Source organism: Oncorhynchus gorbuscha, linkage group LG14 (assembly GCF_021184085.1).
Source record: "Oncorhynchus gorbuscha isolate QuinsamMale2020 ecotype Even-year linkage group LG14, OgorEven_v1.0, whole genome shotgun sequence".
Lineage (NCBI taxonomy): Eukaryota > Metazoa > Chordata > Actinopteri > Salmoniformes > Salmonidae > Oncorhynchus > Oncorhynchus gorbuscha.
Window position 1 is genome coordinate 41,576,340 of NC_060186.1, and position 19,645 is coordinate 41,595,984.

General features: G+C 42.2%; 1 protein-coding gene across 1 annotated transcript in view; it reads left to right on the forward strand.

Moving 5' to 3' along the window:
- LOC123994946 (prolyl endopeptidase-like) overlaps positions 1 to 17,919 on the forward strand; it is a 51,775-nt gene extending 33,856 nt beyond the window's left edge. The window contains exons 10-15 of the mRNA XM_046298080.1: positions 2,837 to 2,940; positions 3,723 to 3,859; positions 6,279 to 6,373; positions 13,990 to 14,121; positions 14,344 to 14,500; positions 16,582 to 17,919. Coding sequence (XP_046154036.1) covers positions 2,837 to 2,940; positions 3,723 to 3,859; positions 6,279 to 6,373; positions 13,990 to 14,121; positions 14,344 to 14,500; positions 16,582 to 16,876 — 920 coding nt within the window. The 3' untranslated portion in view covers positions 16,877 to 17,919. The remainder of the gene's footprint in view (positions 1 to 2,836; positions 2,941 to 3,722; positions 3,860 to 6,278; positions 6,374 to 13,989; positions 14,122 to 14,343; positions 14,501 to 16,581) is intronic.
- Positions 17,920 to 19,645: the final 1,726 nt, after the last annotated feature.

Consider the following 19,645-nt stretch of genomic DNA (forward strand, 5'->3'; position numbering starts at 1 on the left):
AGATACCCGTTTACGGAGGGGATTTCATAAAACCAGATTAAAGTTTGCCAAAAATGTGAGTCTGAGCAGAAACACCATTTCCATTCCATCAATCTAAAAGAGCAGCTTGTGAAAAAGGGAAAAGATTTCATTGCATATTCCTTGGCTGTGGATGAGAGCACCGACATTTCTGACATTGCCCAGTTGTCAATTTTCATCCGCGGAGTGGACTCCAGCCTAAGCGTGACAGAGGAGTTTTTGGCTTTACGTCCTATGCATGGCACAACTACGGGGCATGATTTGTATGAAGAGGTGTCAAGATGTGTAAATGAGATGGAGCTGCCTTGGGAAAAACTCGTGGGTTTGACAACCGACGGAACCTGCTATGTGTGGACACAGGAGCGGACTGGTGGCGAAGATAAAAAGATTTCTTCATTGTATCATACACCAGGAAGCGTTAAATTTACCAAAATGGATGTAATGAGCATCATCACGCGCACAGTTAACTTTATCAGAGCCAAAGGTTTGAATCACCGCCAGTTCAAGGCATTTCTGACGGAGTTACATGGTGATTTGCCTTATCACACAGAGGTGCGATGGCTAAGCCAGGGAAAGGTGCTTCAAAGATGTTTCCCCCAGCTTCGTGAAATTTGTCTGTTCTTGGACAGCAAAGGGAAAGACACAACACAACTCCGAGAATGTTTCTGTGTGAAATGGCTTTTCTGTGTGACATTACGAGTCATCTGAATGCAATGAACTTGCAGCTGCAGGGTTAGGACATACAGAAGTCATTTAAAACCAAACTGACTCTGTGGGAGACGCAGATGCGGAAAGAAAATTTGAGCCACTTTCCCAGCTGCCAGACCATGAAAGAGAAGCTCTCTACCAGTGCGTGTTGGCTGATAAAATAGGTATGCTTGCCGCTGACTTTCAATTTGCTGACTTTGAAGCACAAAAAAGCAGGTTGGAACTGCTCGAACCCATTTGCTGTTGACGTGGAAAGCTCACCACAAACCTCCAAATGGAGTTGATTGACCTCCAATGCAATGATGCACTGAGGGCAAAATATGCGGCAGTGGGTGCTGCGGAGTTCGCCCGTTTCACACAATGCCCCAGCTGCGCATCCAGGCTGCTCAAACGTTGTCTATGTTTGGCAGCACATACCTGTGTGAACAACTGTTTTCTTTGATGAACTTGAACAAAACATCACACAGAAGTCGACTTACTGCTGAACACCTCCACTCAATTCTGAGATTTCCCAGCTGAGCCTTACAATTGATGAACTTGTGGATGGGACTCAAGTATCACCTCAACCTCAAACAAGTGAACATTACTGTGCAATCACATATTTAGAGTTTTTACTCAGTTCAAGTTTAAAAGTTAAAGTTTAATATTTGTTTTCACTGCATCTTCTTAAACAAAGTGTTGTTTTTGATTAATAGATTTTTGCACTTTATTTTATTGTATTTCAATCCAATTATATTTTTAAAATATTTCAGTTGAGTGGATGGCTATTATTGTTTTTTTCTTTGAAGTAAATTTAGCCCACTTTTGCTAAAATAGAAAATATAGGCTACTGATGGTGCCTTGAATACCGGTTTCTTTCATTTAATGTTCATGTTATGGGGATTTTTATATAAAGGAAATTTGTCTTTTGTGTCTGTTGAAAATTAAAGATTACTGACAGAGCCATAAGAAAATATTGCTTTATTTATCTGATCATATTGATTTGTTAGGTTTTCAGTAGGTTCAATTAGGTTCACTAGACTATATGGTCATTTAAAAAATTTTCAATGAACATTCGAACAGTCCGCCCTCGGCTTGTATTTTTATTTGGCCCTCCGTCCACAAACTTCCTTCAGCTTTTTTTGGGGGGGGCTGTCTGTTGTTCCATGTAGTGAATATGTTATGCAATACGTTTGTATGGGCTAATACCAGTAATGCCAAATTCAATATTTCCATTCCATATCTTTTGTAATCTATTTTTTTGATACCTTAAGATTTCTTCAAAATCAACTAAATTTACCAAAAGATAAAACTGCTTTCATAGTGTACTACAACTGTAGAGTGACTTCAAAATCCCCCCCCCCCCAAAAAAAATATTATTTGTCATTTTTAGCCTGGTTCGGTATGAATCCAGGCACATTATGGGACGACATTATCGATACAAATCATGTGCTGGTGCCGTCAACTGAAAAAGTTGGTGCCACCAGTGAATCAGACACAGATGTTCTTCTTCAGATGCAATAAGGACTCAGATCTTCTACTTCCTCTAGGCACTGCATCTCAGTCCTTCCCTTACAGACCCTTCTGGCTGTTAGGCTGTGATTGACCCATACACATGCATTGTTACATACACATGCATACACACGCACAGATGTTCTACTGCTTCACCTCCTTCCTAGGCTATCATATTTCCCTCGATTCTGAGTTAGAGACCGATACACATGCATACACACGCACAGATGTTCTACTGCTTCACCTCCTTCTAGGCTATCATATTTCCCTCAATTCTGAGTTAGAGACCGATACACATGCATACACACGCACAGATGTTCTACTGCTTCACCTCCTTCCTCTTGCCAGATAACCCCCCACACACACACACACACACACACACACACACACACACACACACACACACACACACACACACACACACACACACACACACACACACACACACACACACACACACACACACACACACACACACACACACACTTTCTACTATTTCACCCCCTTCCTCTCTCTTGGCTCTTGTAATGTACAAATGTAATTCAGATGTGACTTTTCTACAAATAAACTGAATCTGAAAAATATAAAATGATCTGTCCCTCCTCTCTGTACCGTCCAGCTGTTATCTATCACTGTGACCTGACCAAGGAGCCCCTGCATCCCCACGTGTTCCGGGAAGTCACTGTCAAGGGCTTTGACCCCTCTGACTACCAGACCACTCAGGTGAGATACCTACCATATTACATGTACATGATGACCCTTCAAAGGATGGTATCCTTTTACATACAGTGCCAATGAAAAAGAAGGTGGATTTAATTGACCAACATTTTGGCTAAAGATGAAACGTTGGTCAAATATATCCACCCGAATGAGAGATGAGTGTGCAGCCTTTTCCTATGTATAGTGTATCTTCTGTTAGTCAGGACCTCACTTAAAGGGTGTGTTCTTTATTTTATGTACTTTGTGCTTTTCTTTACTAACACAAATCACCAGAATTGACTGATTGGATGTGTGTGGTTTGTCACTTCAACAAACCACTGTGTATACACGGAGTGTACAAAACATTAGGAACACCTCATATTGCATTGCACCTCGTTTTGCCCTAAAAAAAGCCTAAATTCGTCGGGGCATGGACTACAAGGTGTTAGCTGGATGTCCTTTGGGTGGTTGACCATTCTTGATACACACGGAAAACTCTTGAGTGTGAAAAATCCAGCAGCGTTGCAGTTCTTGACACACTCAAACCGGTGCTCCTGGCACCTACTACCATACTCCATTCAAAGGCACTTAAATATTTTGTCTTGCTCATTCACCCTCTGAATGGCACACATATTACAATCCATGTCTCAATTGTTTCATAGCTTAAAATCTTTCTTTAACCTTTCTCCTACCCTTCTACACTGATTGAAGTGGATTCATGGGATCATAGCGTTCTCCTGGATTTACCAGGTCAATCTGTCATGGAAAGAGGATGTTTTCTGCACTCAGTGTGTATCTGTCTCTAGGTATTCTACCCCAGTAAGGATGGCACAGAGATCCCCATGTTTATTGTCCATAAGAAGGGCCTGAAGCTGGACGGCTCTCACCCAGCCTTCCTCTACGGCTACGGAGGGTTCAACATCTCCATCACTCCCAGCTACAGGTACAACCACAAGTCACACTGCTAGCTACAGGTGAAACCACAAGTCATACTGTTAGCCACAGTTAAAACCACAAGTCACACTGATATCTACAGGTACAACCACAAGTCACATTGATTACCACAAGTAATACCTGTGTTTCCCATATGCGCCGTTCGTCGGCTAAATAGACGATAACAGACTCATTGCTCTGCTGGCTACTTTTTCCACTTCATTAAGATGGTCATACCAAAATATGTAAAAAATGATTTGATACAATTTTGAATTTGGACTTTATTACTATAGCCCATAGAAATGCGTTGAATAATACATTCATAAATGTAAAAATGGATGGTCTCTAAAAAAAATTAAACTAGGTTTTAAAGTGTCTGTCCTATATCTAGGACATCCTCATCGTCTAATTCATTTTCGGAGTCCGAGAGAGTCAGCATGGCACGATCGTCCTCCAGAAAGTAGTCCATCACAACTTTTCCCCACTGACCTTTGTCGATAGCGCCTGATAAATTCAGGGCAGCAATGTTATTGAGAGCAGTAGCAACACTTGCAGTTCTCCATATCTTTCAAAAAAGCCACAGTAGCAAGGATTATCTACACATATGAGAAGCTCATGTTAAAGACATAAGATGCTACATGGCAGACCAATCTGAACTCATCTCTCAGCATGTCCAGCCCATCCATTCTCTCAGCCAATCATGGCTAGCGGGAAGGTTCCTGACTTTTTTCGTTGGCTAAACAAACTAGGTATGTAATTTAACAATTGTATTCGCACATGTTCCAGAAGGCATTTCTGCCCAAAAGCACATTTTGATGAAAAAAATGTTTAAGTTAAAATGCCTCTCCCGTGAAGTAGTAACGTGCGACATACACCTAGGTTCTTGAAACAGGTCACATATAATAAAGCTCAAGAAATATTTGGTTGTTGTTGGTAGAAAACTACTTCCATACTTCCATTCATTTTAAAAAACAGTACCGGGTTACCTTTAGACGAGTTCTGTGACTGTTTTGAGGGTTGTAGAGCAAAACAGAATACACCATTTTGTTTTTGAGAGTCTCATCTTTCCTTAGTGGCCAAACCGCTCGGCATTACAGACGTTTTTTGTGAGAAGACCGATTTTTGGGATTCCTGCTGGTCTGACTAACAGTGCTGTCACTCTGTCACTCTGCTTGATTGACAGGCCAAACTGTTAAAAGGTTGGTTGACCCAAATTACAAAATGGTTTCCTTGCCCTAAAATGCTGCTGGCTGCGTGGTCAATCCGACGTCTGCATTGGCCGCGCAGCGTTTACGGTGATATGGCCTTCACAGAGCTGATTTGAAGGAAGTTGTCAAGGAAGTGAGTTTGTGTTTATACTGGACCTTCCGCCCCCATCTACCGTCACCCAATTATGCCATTGCGGAGCTATATGGAGCCTTCCGCATTGTTCTAACATTTGGGAGGTGTACAGCGATGCAGTACAGAGCTCAATTTGGCCTCTGCATGCCTCTGGAGACTCCACAATTGCGTCACACCATCCATATTGAGCCTCCGACCACATTTCAGATCAAGCAAAAACAGCAGAAGAGCCAATAAAATACATCATTTGAAGAACAAACATTATTGTTGCAATTCATACCTTACAAATATATTACAAGTCATATTTACAGTTTACTGCATCTCAAGAGACAGGTTTAATGTAAAAAGGTTATCTTACTTAGAAAACAGTCCTGATCGTATAGGCCTAGGCGATATCCAAAACAACTAACACACTGAAAACATAAATGTTCAGTCATTTGAATTGGAAAGTCATGTTTTTCTGTTCAATACCTCAACTCATTTTACCAATCTGGGAGCTAAACTTGTGAAAGTATTCAATAATTTAGCTGTGTATTTCGGATGGAATCAAGGCATTAGAATGAACCAGAGGCCACCAAATTAGAGCTTGTTCTGCAATCTTTTCCCCCTAGAACTCACTGGTTGGCTACTTTTTCTATTTGGCTGTTATACTGGTAGCTACAGATACAACCACATGTGACACTGCTAGCCACACATTTCATGAAGCTCCCGACGAACAGTTCTTGTGCTGACGTTGCTCCCAAAGGCAGTTTGAAACTTGGTAGTTTCAGATGATTTTATCTGCGCTACACACTTCATCACTCGGTGGTCCCTTTCTGTGGCCTACCAGAAATAGCTGAATCCACTAGTTTGAAGGTGTGTCCACATACAGCATTTTGGTTAATCGTTCAGCACTACCTTGACTAGTACAGATGTATTGTTGACATGTAAGGCTGTTTAAGGTAACATTATTTGCAAGCAATGTTTCCATTTACTGTCTTTTTGAGGAGTATCATATCTTGGCCCTTCTACACAATGCTTTCTATCTACCTTGACTTGTTTAGACAGAGTAAATGAAGTAACAGGATGTTAAATGTTGTTTTTTCCAGTGTATCACGGCTGATCTTTGTCCGACACATGGGAGGAGTCCTGGCGGTAGCCAACATCAGAGGAGGAGGGGAGTATGGAGAGACCTGGCACAAAGGTAACACAGACACAGGTTGCCAGTCACTTGAGAGAAGAGGACCCTCGGTTATAAATTCCAGACCTGCCAACATGCACTAATTTTGCCTACCAACTACACTCTGTCCATGTATGCAGGTACGCGATCCGAGATAAAAGTACGCATAAATTAATAGGGCCTGATTATTATTTTCTTACATTTTAAGAAAAAATAAATCCGCTGAGTAAATCCCGATTCTCTAGCTGCAACACACAGACATGTACGGAGTTTGTGTCAGCGGACATGGAGATTAATACATCATTATTGGACGCAGCTACCCCGTCTGCCCCGCCTCCTGTTTGATGTGATGCTGAGTTTGCCGACTGTCAGCTGTGCGTAAACACATGGACAAATCCCTTTTCGACTCCGTGTGTTGTGGAAAGGTTGTTGTTTAACGTTAGCGAACATAAGATGGACATTCAGTGGGCTCTAAAGTGTCAGCAGTTCACTTGCATTTGCTAGTGAAAGAAATGAAATACAAATATGAAAAGTAACTGGTCGCATTTGTGTGAGTGTGATATACATTTAATTCTGCGTCTCATTAGTTGTATTTTCCACGTAACATTACAACGATCACGCAACCTGATAGACTGTAACTGTAGTTGTGAACCACGTCACAAAAAGCATTACAAAAGTATAATAAAAAGTCTTCTAAACTCCCAACGTATTTTTTATTATACTTTTGTAATGCTTTTTGTGACGTGGTTCACAACTACAGTTACAGTCTATCAGGTTGTAAAGGTGCCTATTGTATTTCTTTGCAGTGCATACATCATTTCAGAATTTTTTTAATTGATCAAATCTCAAATCTAGTGCAAAGGCATTTTAGAAGCATCCGGTATTAGCTATAGAAGCAATGCTTCTAAAATGCCTTTGCGGTAGCCTACTGAACAGCGTTCAGATTTCCTTTGCGGTAGCCTACTGAACAGTGTTCAGATTCCCTTTGCGCTAGCCTACTGAACAGCGTTCAGATTCCCTTTGCGCTAGCCTACTGAACAGTGTTCAGATTCCCTTTGCTGTAGCCTACTGAACAGTGTTCAGATTCCCTTTGCGCTAGCCTACTGAAGAGTGTTCAGATTCCCTTTGCGCTAGCCTACTGAACAGCGTTCAGATTCCCTTTGCGCTAGCCTACTGAACAGTGTTCAGATTCCCTTTGCTCTAGCCTACTGAACAGCGTTCAGATTCCCTTTGCGCTAGCCTACTGAACAGCGTTCAGATTCCCTTTGCGCTAGCCTACTGATCAGTGTTCAGATTCCCTTTGCGCTAGCCTACTGAACAGCGTTCAGATTTCCTTTGCGCTAGCCTACTGATCAGTGTTCAGATTCCCTTTACGCTAGCCTACTGAACAGCGTTCAGATTCCCTTTGTGCTAGCCTACTGAACAGTGTTCAGATTCCCTTTGCTCTAGCCATCTGAACAGCGTTCAGATTCCCTTTGCGCTAGCCTACTGAACAGCGTTCAGATTCCCTTTGCGCTAGCCTACTGATCAGTGTTCAGATTCCCTTTGCGCTAGCCTACTGAACAGCGTTCATATTCCCTTTGCGCTAGCCTCCTCATCAGTGTTCAGATTCCCTTTGCGCTAGCCTACTGATCAATGTTCAGATTCCCTTTGCGCCAGCCTACTGAACAGCGTTCAGATTCCCTTTGCGCTAGCCTCCTCATCAGTGTTCAGATTCCCTTTGCGCTAGCCTACTTAAGCTCTGTGTAGCCAGTTTGCTGTCTGTGTCGATGCAATCATTTGTTTTTGTTTTTATGTTTTCAAAATGATTTTGTTTTTAGTGTTGATTAGGAACCGTGTCTAAAAAGATAATACTTGTGAGCTGGCCCTAGTGATTGGCCCTGTTTGAGGTGACAAGCGTTCCTCTACTATAGAGACTTGGGGGCATGTGCTAAGAAAAACGTTATAATGATCTCCATTCTACACTGTACATGTAATAGAATAAACATACAGGCAATCTGTGCTAATTCCACAAAACATATATTTATTTGAAATGTTCTGTAGTCTTTTATTAATGTTTTGTAAATACCTTTTCAGAGGACTGAACCAGGTGTGATCCAAAATGTTTGTCTAAGCACATGTGCTGATGAAAAACAAGTAAGCATAGGTCCCATGCAATAACAAAATGAGCAGCTAATTTAGCAAATCATTGTTATTGCAGCCAGTCAGTAAAGCGATGTCAGACGATGCGAGTGAGGGAACTGAGAGAAACAGACAGAGCAGCAGCAGTAACCCCGAACCCTACAAAGTAGAGTGCATGTGCCTCAAAGTTCCTTCCTCGATACCAGGAGAAGTGGTCATGCTTAATGCAATCCAAGCTATCATATCATGCATTTTGTACTTTGTGTAAGTAGTAAGTATGATGTTGACAGTCATCAAGGAAGCTCAGGTAAGTGCTTACATATAAGGATGCTAAATTATTTGATCCAGTTGAAGTCGGAAGTTTACATACACTTAGGTTGGAGTCATTAAAACTCATTTTTCAACCACTCCACACATTTCTTGTTGACAAACTATACAGTCATGGCCAATAGTTTTGAGAATGACACAAATATTAATTTTCACAAAGTCTGCTGTCTCAGTTTGTATGATGGCAATTTGCATATACTCCAGAGTGTTATGAAGAGTGATCAGATGAATTGTAATTAATTGCGAAGTCCCTCTTTGACATGCAAAGAATCCCCCCCCCCAAAGAAATTCCACTGCATTTCAGCCCTGCCACAAAAGGACCAGCTGACATTATGTCAGTGATTCTCTCGTTAACACAGGTGTGAAACACAGGTGTGATTGTTGATTAGGACAAGGCTGGAGATCACTCAGTCATGCTGATTGAGTTCAAATAACAGACTGGAAGCTTCAAAATGAGGGTGGTGCTTGGGATCATTGTTCTTCCTCTGTCAACCATGGTAAACACGTGCCGTCATCATTGCTTTGCACAGAAAGGGCTTCACAGGCAAGGATATTGGTGCCAGTAGGATTGCACCTAAATCAACCATTTATCAGATCATCAAGAACTTCAATCAGAGCGGTTAGATTTTTGTGAAGGCGGCTTCAGGATGCCCAAGAAAGTTCAACAAGCGCCAGGACCGTCTCCTAAAGTTGATTCAGCTGCGGGATTGGGGCACCACCAGTATAGTACAAAAACATCAGGGGACAGACTGATATCAGGGACAGACTGATACCTCCGAGAGCCATTTCCCCCCATCATCCACGAACAGTTTGGTGACGAACAATGCCTTTTCCAGCATGATGAGTGGCTCTGGGAAAAAATTGTTTTTATATTTTGGGTCCATGGCCAGGAAACTCCCCACACTTTAATCCCATTGAGATCTTGTGGTCAATCCTCAAGAGGCGGGTGGACAAACAAAAAGCCACAAATTCTGACAAACTCCAAGCATTGATTATGCAAGTATGGGCTGCCTTCAGTCAGGATGTGGCCCAGAAGTTAATTGACAGAGGTCTTGAAAAATAAGGGTCAACACTGCAAATATTGACTCTTTGCATCAAATTCATGTAATTGTCAATACAAGCCTTTGACACTTATGAATGCTTGTAATTATACTTCAGTATTCCATAGTAACATCTGACCAAAATATCTAAAGACACTGAAGCAGCAAACTTTGTGGAAATTAATATTTGTGTCATTCTCAAAACTTTTGGCCACGACTCTAGTTTTGGCAAGTCTGTTAGGACATCTACTTTGTGCATGACACAAGTAATTTTTCCAACAATTGTTTACAGACAGATTATTTCACTTATAATTCACTGTATCACAATTCCAGTGCGTCTGAAGTTAAAATACACTAAGATGACTGTGCCTTTAAACATCTTGGAAAATTCCAGAAAATTATGTCATGGGTTTAGAAGCTTCTGATAGGCTAATTGACATAATTTGAGTCAATTGGCGGTGTACCTGTGGATGTATTTCAAGGCCTACCTTTAACCTCAGTGCATCATTTCTTGATATCACAGGGAGTCTTCAATATTCCCAGTTAAGAGGTTTTAGGTTGTAGTCATTATAGGAATTATAGGATTATTTCTCTCTATACCATTTGTATTTCGTATATCTTTGACTATTGGATGTTCTTGTAGACAATATAGTATTGCCAGCCTAATCTCAGGAGTTGATAGGTTTGAAGTCATAAACAGCGCTGTGCTTCAAGCATTGCAAAGAGCTGCTGGCAAAAGCAGGAAAGTGCTGGGCTTGAATGCTTACAAGCCTGCTGCTGCCTACCACTGCTCAGTTAGACTGCTCTATCAAATATCAAATCATAGACTTAATTATAATATAATAAACACACAGAAATACAAGCCTTAGGTCATTAATATGGTCAAATCTGGAAACTATCATCTCGAATATAATATAATACTATATATAATATAATAAGAATATAGTAATATAACTTTGAAAACAAAACATTTATTACATTTAAACATTTATTCTTCCAGTGAAATACGGAACCGTTCCGTATTTTATCGAATGGGTGGCGACCCTGAATCTAAAGATTGCTGTTACATTGCACAACCTTAAATGTTATGTCATAATTATGTAAAATTCTGGCAAATTATAATAATAATAATATAATATATGCCATTTAGCAGACGCTTTTATCCAAAGCGACTTACAGTCATGTGTGCATACATTCTACGTTAGGAAGAAACTATCCTGGCGTTACAAGCGCCATGCTCTACCAACTGAGCTACAGAAGGACCACTAATTACGGTCTTTGTTAGGAAGAAATGGTCTTCACACAATTCGCAACGAGCCAGGCGACCCAAACTGTTGCATATATCCTGACTCTGCTTGCACTGGAACGCAAGAGAAGTGACACAATTTCCCTACTTAATATTGCCTGCTAACATTAATTTATTTTAACTAAATATGCAGGTTTAAGAAAGGCATTGATGTTCATTGTTAGGCTTCATTGGTGCCACGAAAGTGCTTTTTTCGCGAATGTGCTTTTGTTAAATCACCCGTTTGGCGAAGTAGGCTGTGATTCGATGATAAATTAACAGGCACTGCATTGATTATATGCAACGCAGGACAAGCTAGTTAAACTAGCAATATCATCACCCATGTGTAGTCAACTAGTGATTATGTTAAGATTAATTGTTTTTTATAAGAGAAGTTTAATGCTAGCTGACAACTTACCTTGGCTCCTTGCTGCACTCGCGTAACAGGTGGTCAGCCTGCCACACAGTCTCCTTGCGAATTGCAGTGTAATCGGCCATAATCGGCATCCAAAAATGCAGATTACCGATTGTTATGAAAACTTTAAATTAACCCTAATTAATCAGCCATGCCGACCTCTAATCCAAACTAAGCAATGAATCACAGAGGCAATGAAGAGGTGTCCTTTCAGTCTGGCTACCGATGGCAGAACCGACATGGAGGATGTCAAAATGTATCCGATTGTAGTACGGCTCTTCGATGCAAGTATTGGCAAGGTTGTAGTGTTATTGCTTAAGCTATGTGAATCGAGAGAGTCACAAGAAAAGCTATATTTGACATAATTGACTCTGAAATGAAGAAGAGGAGCATTCTGTGATTCAATTGTGTGAGTTTTCCAGTGGATAATGTCATGCAAGGTCTGGGAAAAGGAGTGGCAGCATTTCTAAAGACCAGAAATGAAAATGTGTACTTGGTTGGTTGTGCCTGCCATTTGATACACATAGCTGCAGAGACGGCGTTGAGGCAGCTCGGTGTTTATACTGAAGATTTTCTTGTAAACCATCTTTTACTATCTTGACAAGAGTACATTTACATTTACATTTAAGTCATTTAGCAGACGCTCTAGCAAGAGGAAGACTTCTCTGCGTGACCTACAGATCCTATGTGACACTGATGTCAGGAATATTTTGAAGCTGGTATCTACAAGATGTTTGTCCCTTGGCCAGTGTATTAACTGCCTTCTGCAGCAATGGGATCCTCTCACTGTTCTTTGCCGATGAGGTATCGGGAAACAAGACCACTGTGCCCCCAAGGTCCACCACAACAGCCACATCCTCCTCCTCGTCCTCACTTGAGCCCTCTGCTAGGCAGCCCAAGAGTTTTTCCTCCTCCTCCACATTGCCAATACCACTGCTCAAGCCCCCAGCTGACTCTACGAAGCCCAAACCTGGCTCGACAAGCCCCCACCTGGCTCTACAAAGCCCCCACCTGGCTCTACAAAGCCCCCACCTGGCTCCTCCGAGCCCTCACCTGGTGCCTCCACGGGCTCCTCCGAGCCCTCACCTGGATCCTCCAAGCCCTCACCTGGCTCCTCTGGAAGCAAAGTCAACTTTAAAGATTCAACTGCAGAAACGAGTGTTGTCCGTCTGCAAGCCAGACACTGTCACTACCATGATGGCAGAAACGAGTAGTGGTGTCAAGCCTACACTCTACCTGGAGAGACAAAACCAGCTTCCTGACAAGGAGCTGTCCATTGGCCAGGACACCCCCACCTACATAGGAAGCCAAGGCAAGCTGGATCTGCAGACCTTCTATCTTGATGTCAGAAACGTATTTTCTTCTGTAGCAGACTACATGTTGCTGATATTTCCATTTGGAGATGTGCTCCTCCAGCATGCAGTGGTCGCTGACATTGCCAGCAGGCAGACTGCCAAGTTCTCATCCCGTAACTTGTTCATGGCTCTCTTTCCCTGCGTTGTTCCTGAGGGGAACCTCTGTTGATCTGGTGGATGATGAGTTTAGACTCTATCAGGCAACAACCTTTGAAGCAGAGTCTGGTCAACATGCGCACGGATCAGGCCTAGAGAGAAATTGGCACAATGAAAAGGGGGAGCAGCCTGGTCTACTTCCGGCTGTGAGGCTGGGGATATTGGTCATATTCCACAGCAATGCAGATTGCGGATGAATATTCAGTCTCGTTTCCAAGAACAAAACACAGTACAGTACCTCCCTCAGTACAGACATGCTGATTGCCCTCGTTACCAAGGTTTCAATGATTGCCAGAGGTACAGTTTTCCACAGAAAAGTCTACCCTGATGCTCAATCTGCTAACTACCAGGCAAATCTGTCTAGGAAATGACTTCCTGAACATGTAAAGGTGTCCATAAGATTTGTTCTCACCCCCTGTTTCCTGTCATAGCTTTTTGGTTTTATTATGGAGAACATGTTTATATGATACTGATGCTCTGCTTCAAACATTTGTTCTTATCATATCAGAGTTTTTTAAAAGTTATAGTGGATAAGACGTTTGTACATTTTGTGCCTAAATAACTTGTGTTAATAAACTAACGTGTGTTTAATAAAATAAAAAAACTCCAAGAATAAAGGCCCTTTGTGTGTTCTTTCTAATTACATCTTGTGAGTGACTTTTACCATATGTGTAAGTGGAATGCTGTCAAGAAAGAAAGTATTCCAACCTTTTATAGACTTGATTTGGTACAATTCTATAATTGCGATCAGACTCACAAACAGCGGGGGGAAAGAAAACCCAAATTCGGCGAGTGCTAAATATCTAATTTTCTGCGCGCGTCTGATACTCTAAAAAGTTGGACAGGGTTGGCAGGTTTGAAATTCTGATTCCTGAACTTTACACACACTCATTCGTTCTGTCTCTCTGTGTGTGTGTGTGTGTCTTTCTTTCCTTCTTTAGCGGGCATGCTGGCCAACAAGCAGAACTGCTTCACAGACTTCCAGTGTGCAGCAGAGTACCTCATCAAAGAGGGCTACTCATCCCCCTCCAAACTCACCATCAACGGAGGGTCCAACGGGGGCCTGCTCGTAGGTAGGGCCCACAATGATAGCATCACTATTGTTTGTTGCTGATGCTTTTAGACAGTGAGCTCACGCCCAGTCTGAAAACTAACCCTGGCACTACCCTAACCTGTTGAGATCTTCCTCACCTGTGTGTGTGTATGTCTCTTGCTGCCTGCTAACCTTTTTGGTGCGTGTCAAACTTCTCACCTGTGTGTGTGTGTGTGTCTGTCAATCCCTTTCTCTCCCCCAGCGGCGTGTGTGAACCAGAGGCCGGAGCTGTTTGGCTGTGCCGTGGCCCAGGTGGGCGTCATGGACATGCTCAAGTTCCACAAGTTCACTATTGGCCACGCCTGGACCACCGACTTCGGCTGCTGCGATGTCAAGGAACAGTTTGACTGGCTCATCAAGTGAGTGCTCCTCCTTGCTCAAAACCATTCATCTTGGGGCGACAGGGGAATTAGGTTTGCAAAATGCTATCATATCATGCAATTATACCATTCATAAATGGTGTGTACCAAACATTAGGAACACCTTCGTAATATTGAGTTTCACCCCCCCTTGCCCTCAGAACAGCCTCAGTTTGTCTAGGCATGGACTCTACAGGGTGTCAAAATTGTTCTACAGGGATGCGGTCCCATGTTGGCTCCAATGGTTCCCACAGTTGTGTCACTTTGGCTGGATGTCCTTTGGATGGTGGACCGTTCTTGATACAAACAGGAAACTGTTGAGCGTGGAAAAACCTGGTCAGTGTTGCAGTTATTGATACAAACCGGCTGCCATACCCCGTTCCAATGCACTTAAATATTTTGTCTTGCCCATTCACCCTCTGAATGGCACACACACAATCCATGTCTCAATTGTCTAACGGCTTAAAAATCCTTCTTCATCAGATGACACTCATAGGACTTCATGTTACACAATACATGTATGTTTTGTTCGATAAAGTGCATATTTATATCCAAAAATCTAATTTTACATTGGCATGTTATGTTCAGTAGTTCCAAAACATGCAGTGATTTTGCAGAGAGCCACATCAATTCACAGAAATACTCATAATAAACATTGATAATAGATACAACTATTATACATGGAACTTAAGATAAACTTCTCCTTAATGCAACCGCTGTGTCAGATTTCAAAAAAACTTTACGGAAAAAGCACACCATGCAATAATGTGAGCACGGCGCTCAAAGCCCAAACCAGCCAAAGAACTATCTGCCATGTTGTGTAGTCAACAGAAGTCAGAAATAGCATTAGAAATATTCACTTACCTTTGATGATCTTCATCAGAATACACTCCCAGGAATCTCAGCTCTACAATAAATGTTTGATTTGTTCGATAAAGTTCATAATTTATGTCCATGTACCTCCTTTTGTTAGGGCGTTTGGTAAACAAATCCAAACGTGCGTGCAAGTCCAGCGGAAAGGTCGGACGAAAAGTCCAAAATGTTACATTACTGGTCGTAGAAACATATCAAACGAAGTACAGAATCAATCTTTAGGATGTTTTTAACATAAATCTTCAATAATGTCCCAACTGGAGAATTCCTTTGTCTGTAGGAAAGCAATGGAACGCAAGCTACCTCTCATGTGAATGCGTTTGACCAGCTCATGGCTCTCTGGCAGACCTCCGACTCATTCCCCTCTCCTTCCCCCCTCCTTCACAGTAGAAGCCTGAAACAATGTTTTAAAGACTGTTGACATCTAGTGGAAGCCTTAGTAGGAAGTGCAAGATGACCAATATCCCACTGTATCTTCAATACGGGCTGAGTTGAAAAACTACAAACCTCAGATTTCACACTTCCTGGTTGGATTTTTTTCTCTGGTTTTTGCCTGCCATATGAGTTCTGTTATACTCACAGACATCATTTAAACAGTTTTAGAAACTTCAGTGTTTTCTATCCAATCCTACTAATAATATGCATATATTAGCATCTGGGACTGAGTAGCAGGCAGTTTACTCTGGGCACGCTTTTCATCCAAAAGTGAAAATCCTGCCCCTTTCTCAATGAAGTTAACCAGTTTTAATAGCTATAAACTGGTTTGACCTGTTTTCACCAGTCTGTCAGGGAAAGAGCAGGTGTTCTTAATGTTTTGAATACTCAGTGTATAATCTCACAATAGGGGTTGTCATGTGTTAGTGTGAAAATGTTTGTGCAGTCTCAGTTACTTTGTCCTTGATAAAGTGTATCTGGGTGTATTTTAGCTCAAAAATAGAATCAAGCACACTGTCTTTTTATGGGTATGATTTTTCCTCATTAGTCAGGAACCCCTGTTTTTCTGACATAACCTTCTAATCATACATGATACATCATTGAAATGTACCTTTGGCCAAGCCAATCTAATTTTTGTTCAGATATGTTGTTCTGTTCACATCCCTATTTTTTGCCTGTTAAATGATGGTCACCCACATGTAAATGTGCATTGACTTTGACCAATGCCCCAATTCTCTTTTCTGTCCCCTGATGTCTCTCTCCACTCCCGCCAGATACTCCCCGCTGCACAACATCCACGTTCCCGAGGGCGAAGGTGTCCAGTACCCCTCAGTCCTCCTCCTCACAGGTGACCACGATGACCGCGTTGTCCCCCTGCACTCCCTCAAGTATATCGCCACACTGCAGCACGTGGTGGGCCGCTGGGCGGGCCAGAGTAACCCGTTGTTCATCCACGTGGACACCAAGTCGGGCCACGGTGCCGGCAAGCCCACCAGCAAGGTCATCCAGGAGGTGGCCGACACATATGCATTCATCGCCCGCTGCCTCAACATCTCCTGGGTCAAATGAGGTGGTGGAAGACCTCCGACACATACGCCTTCATCGCCCACTGCCTCAACATCTCCTGGGTCAAATGAGGTCCATGGAGCGCTGTGGTTCTAGTTCCCCCTTCTCTCTTTCTTTGTGGAACTCTTCCTGAAAGTATCTTTCTTAGTTCACTGGTTGTCTTGATCACTTAAGTTTTTATTCAACTGTTCCCTCCTCTCATCCTCTTTCTTTGTATATCTCTGACTTGAGCTGTAATCAATGTCAATACACTTGAACCTGTGTTTCTGGTCTGTTTCTCTCCCGCTCTGTTTCACAAATATGTATTAACCACCCCTCACTTCATACATGCTAATTTTCTATGTCCTCTTTCTCTTGTCTCTCCCCTCCCTTTCCCCCTCTCCACGTGTGTGCTTGTTTTGGGCATGCACACCAGGACAGCAGAAGTATACAGTTACCGCCCTGTCTCCATCCCTCATCCTTCTGTCCCCAGTACCTTACCCCGCAGGCGCCAGCCCCGGCACATAACCCCCCTCATAGCTCTTCCTCTTATTTGTCATCGTCCTCTGTATTATACTCCATGTGTATTTTGGTTCTGATCGGATAGCCCTTGTTTGTTCAATGTCGAGAGATAGGTGATACAGGGTAGGACTTAAAACACTTAGTTATCAGCCTAAAAGTCAAAGATTAAGGCTGTAAATGTCTTCAGTAGGGGGTCATAAAATGAAACAGCCCCTAATTGGTGCAACCCCCTACACAATACAGACAACTGTATGTATTTATAATTTGGAGTGCATTTGGAAGGCTGTTGCTCAGTAAAATCACTAGGTAAATTATTATAGCATTTAGGATTTTAACTCTTCACAGTGTTGGCGTGAATGGGTTTAGATTTAGGTTATTTTGTTGTTCTGTGGCCAGGAGGAGGGTAATGCAGAAAGAAAGTGTGTGTCCGTGTGTGTCCACATATCCTCAGACTGATGTTAATTTCTACCTCTTGACATGTGCTGATTGTTTATCAATGAAAGGGATATAAACAACTAACTGCAATGCCACAACTTCAATAAATTTAAAAAAAAAAACATTTTGAACAGTGCTTTTTTGTCCATTGTGTGACTCTCGTTACCTAATACGTAGCCAATAAACTCTTAAAGGGCAGGTAAAAACGCATTCGTCCTGTTTTTTTTAAACATTTCCACACTGAGGTAGAAATAACCATCAGAAATTATGATAATACCCTTTTTGTGTAGGCTGTTTTTTTTTTTTATCACTGGGAATTTCAGTCTTTTCTGGTGGGATGTAATTTTGGCCCACTGTAACGCCTGTCGTCGGAAGGAGTGGACCAAAGCACAGTGTGAAAAGTGTTCATGATTTATTTTTATTATCAAACAAAACACTCGAACAAAGTAACAAAACAAAAGCGAACAGTTCTGTCAGGTAAGAGGCAAAACAGAAAATAACTACCCACAAAACACAGGTGGGAAAAAGGCTACCTCAGTATGATTCCCAATCAGAGACAACGTTAACAGCTGCCTCTGATTGGGAACCATACTCGGCCAAAAACAAAGAAATAGAAAACTAGAATGCCCACCCTAGTCACACCCTGACTTAACCAAATAGAGAAATAAAACGGCTCTCTTAGGTCAGGGCGTGACACCCACCGCATAACGTCACCTGCGATCGGATTATAATAGACCAATTAATGTTTGTTTATTTGAATATTCCCCCCTAGTCGCTAGAGCACAATGACATCTCTGCCGGCCAAACCCTCCACTAACCCAGACGACGCTGGGCCAATTGTGCGCTGCCACATGGGTCTTCTGGTTGCGACAGAAACCCTGGAACTAAGGGGCCTAGCCCGAAACGTGAAAATCAGCCCCAAACCATTATTCCTCCTCAACCAAACGTTAAAGTTGGCACTATGTATTTGGGCAGGTAGGGTTCTCCTGGCATCCGCCAAACCCAGATTCGTCCATCAGAAGTGTGAAGTGTGATTCTAGAAACCCATTTCATGAAGCTCCCGACAAACAGTTATTAGTAGTGAGTGTTGCAACCGAGGACAGACCATTTTTACGCGCTACACGCTTCAGCCCTCTGCGATCCCGTTCTGTGAGCTTGTGTGGACTACCACTTTGTGGCTGAGCTATTGTTGCTCCTAGATGATTCCACTTCACAATAACAACACTTACAGTTGACTGAGGATGCTCGAACAGGGTAGAAATTTGACGAATTGACTTGTTGGAAAGGTGGCATCCTATGACGGTGCCACGTTGAAAGTCACTGAGCTCTTCACTAAGGCCATTCTACTGCCAATGTTTGTCTATGGAGATTGAATGTCTATGTGCTTGATTTCATACACCTGTCAACAACAGCTGTGGCTGAAATTGCCGAATCCACTAATGAAGGGGTGTACACATACCTTTCTATATATAGTGTATACACTACCGGTCAAAAGTATTCTAACACCTACTCCTTAAAGGGTTTTCTACATTGTAGAATAATAGTGAAGACACAAAAACTATGAAATAACATACATGGAATCATGTAGTAATCAAAAATCTGTTAAACGAATACAAATATATTTTGTATTTGAGATTCTTCAAAGTAGCCTTGGCATTCTCTCAACCAGCTTCACCTGGAATGCTTTTTCAACAGCCTTGAAGGAGTTCCCACATATGCTGTGCACTTGTTGACTGCTTTTCCTTCACTCTGCGTTCCAACTCATCCCAAACCATCTCAATTGGGTTGAGGTCTAGTGATTGTGGAGGCCAGGTCATCTGATGCAGCACTCCATCA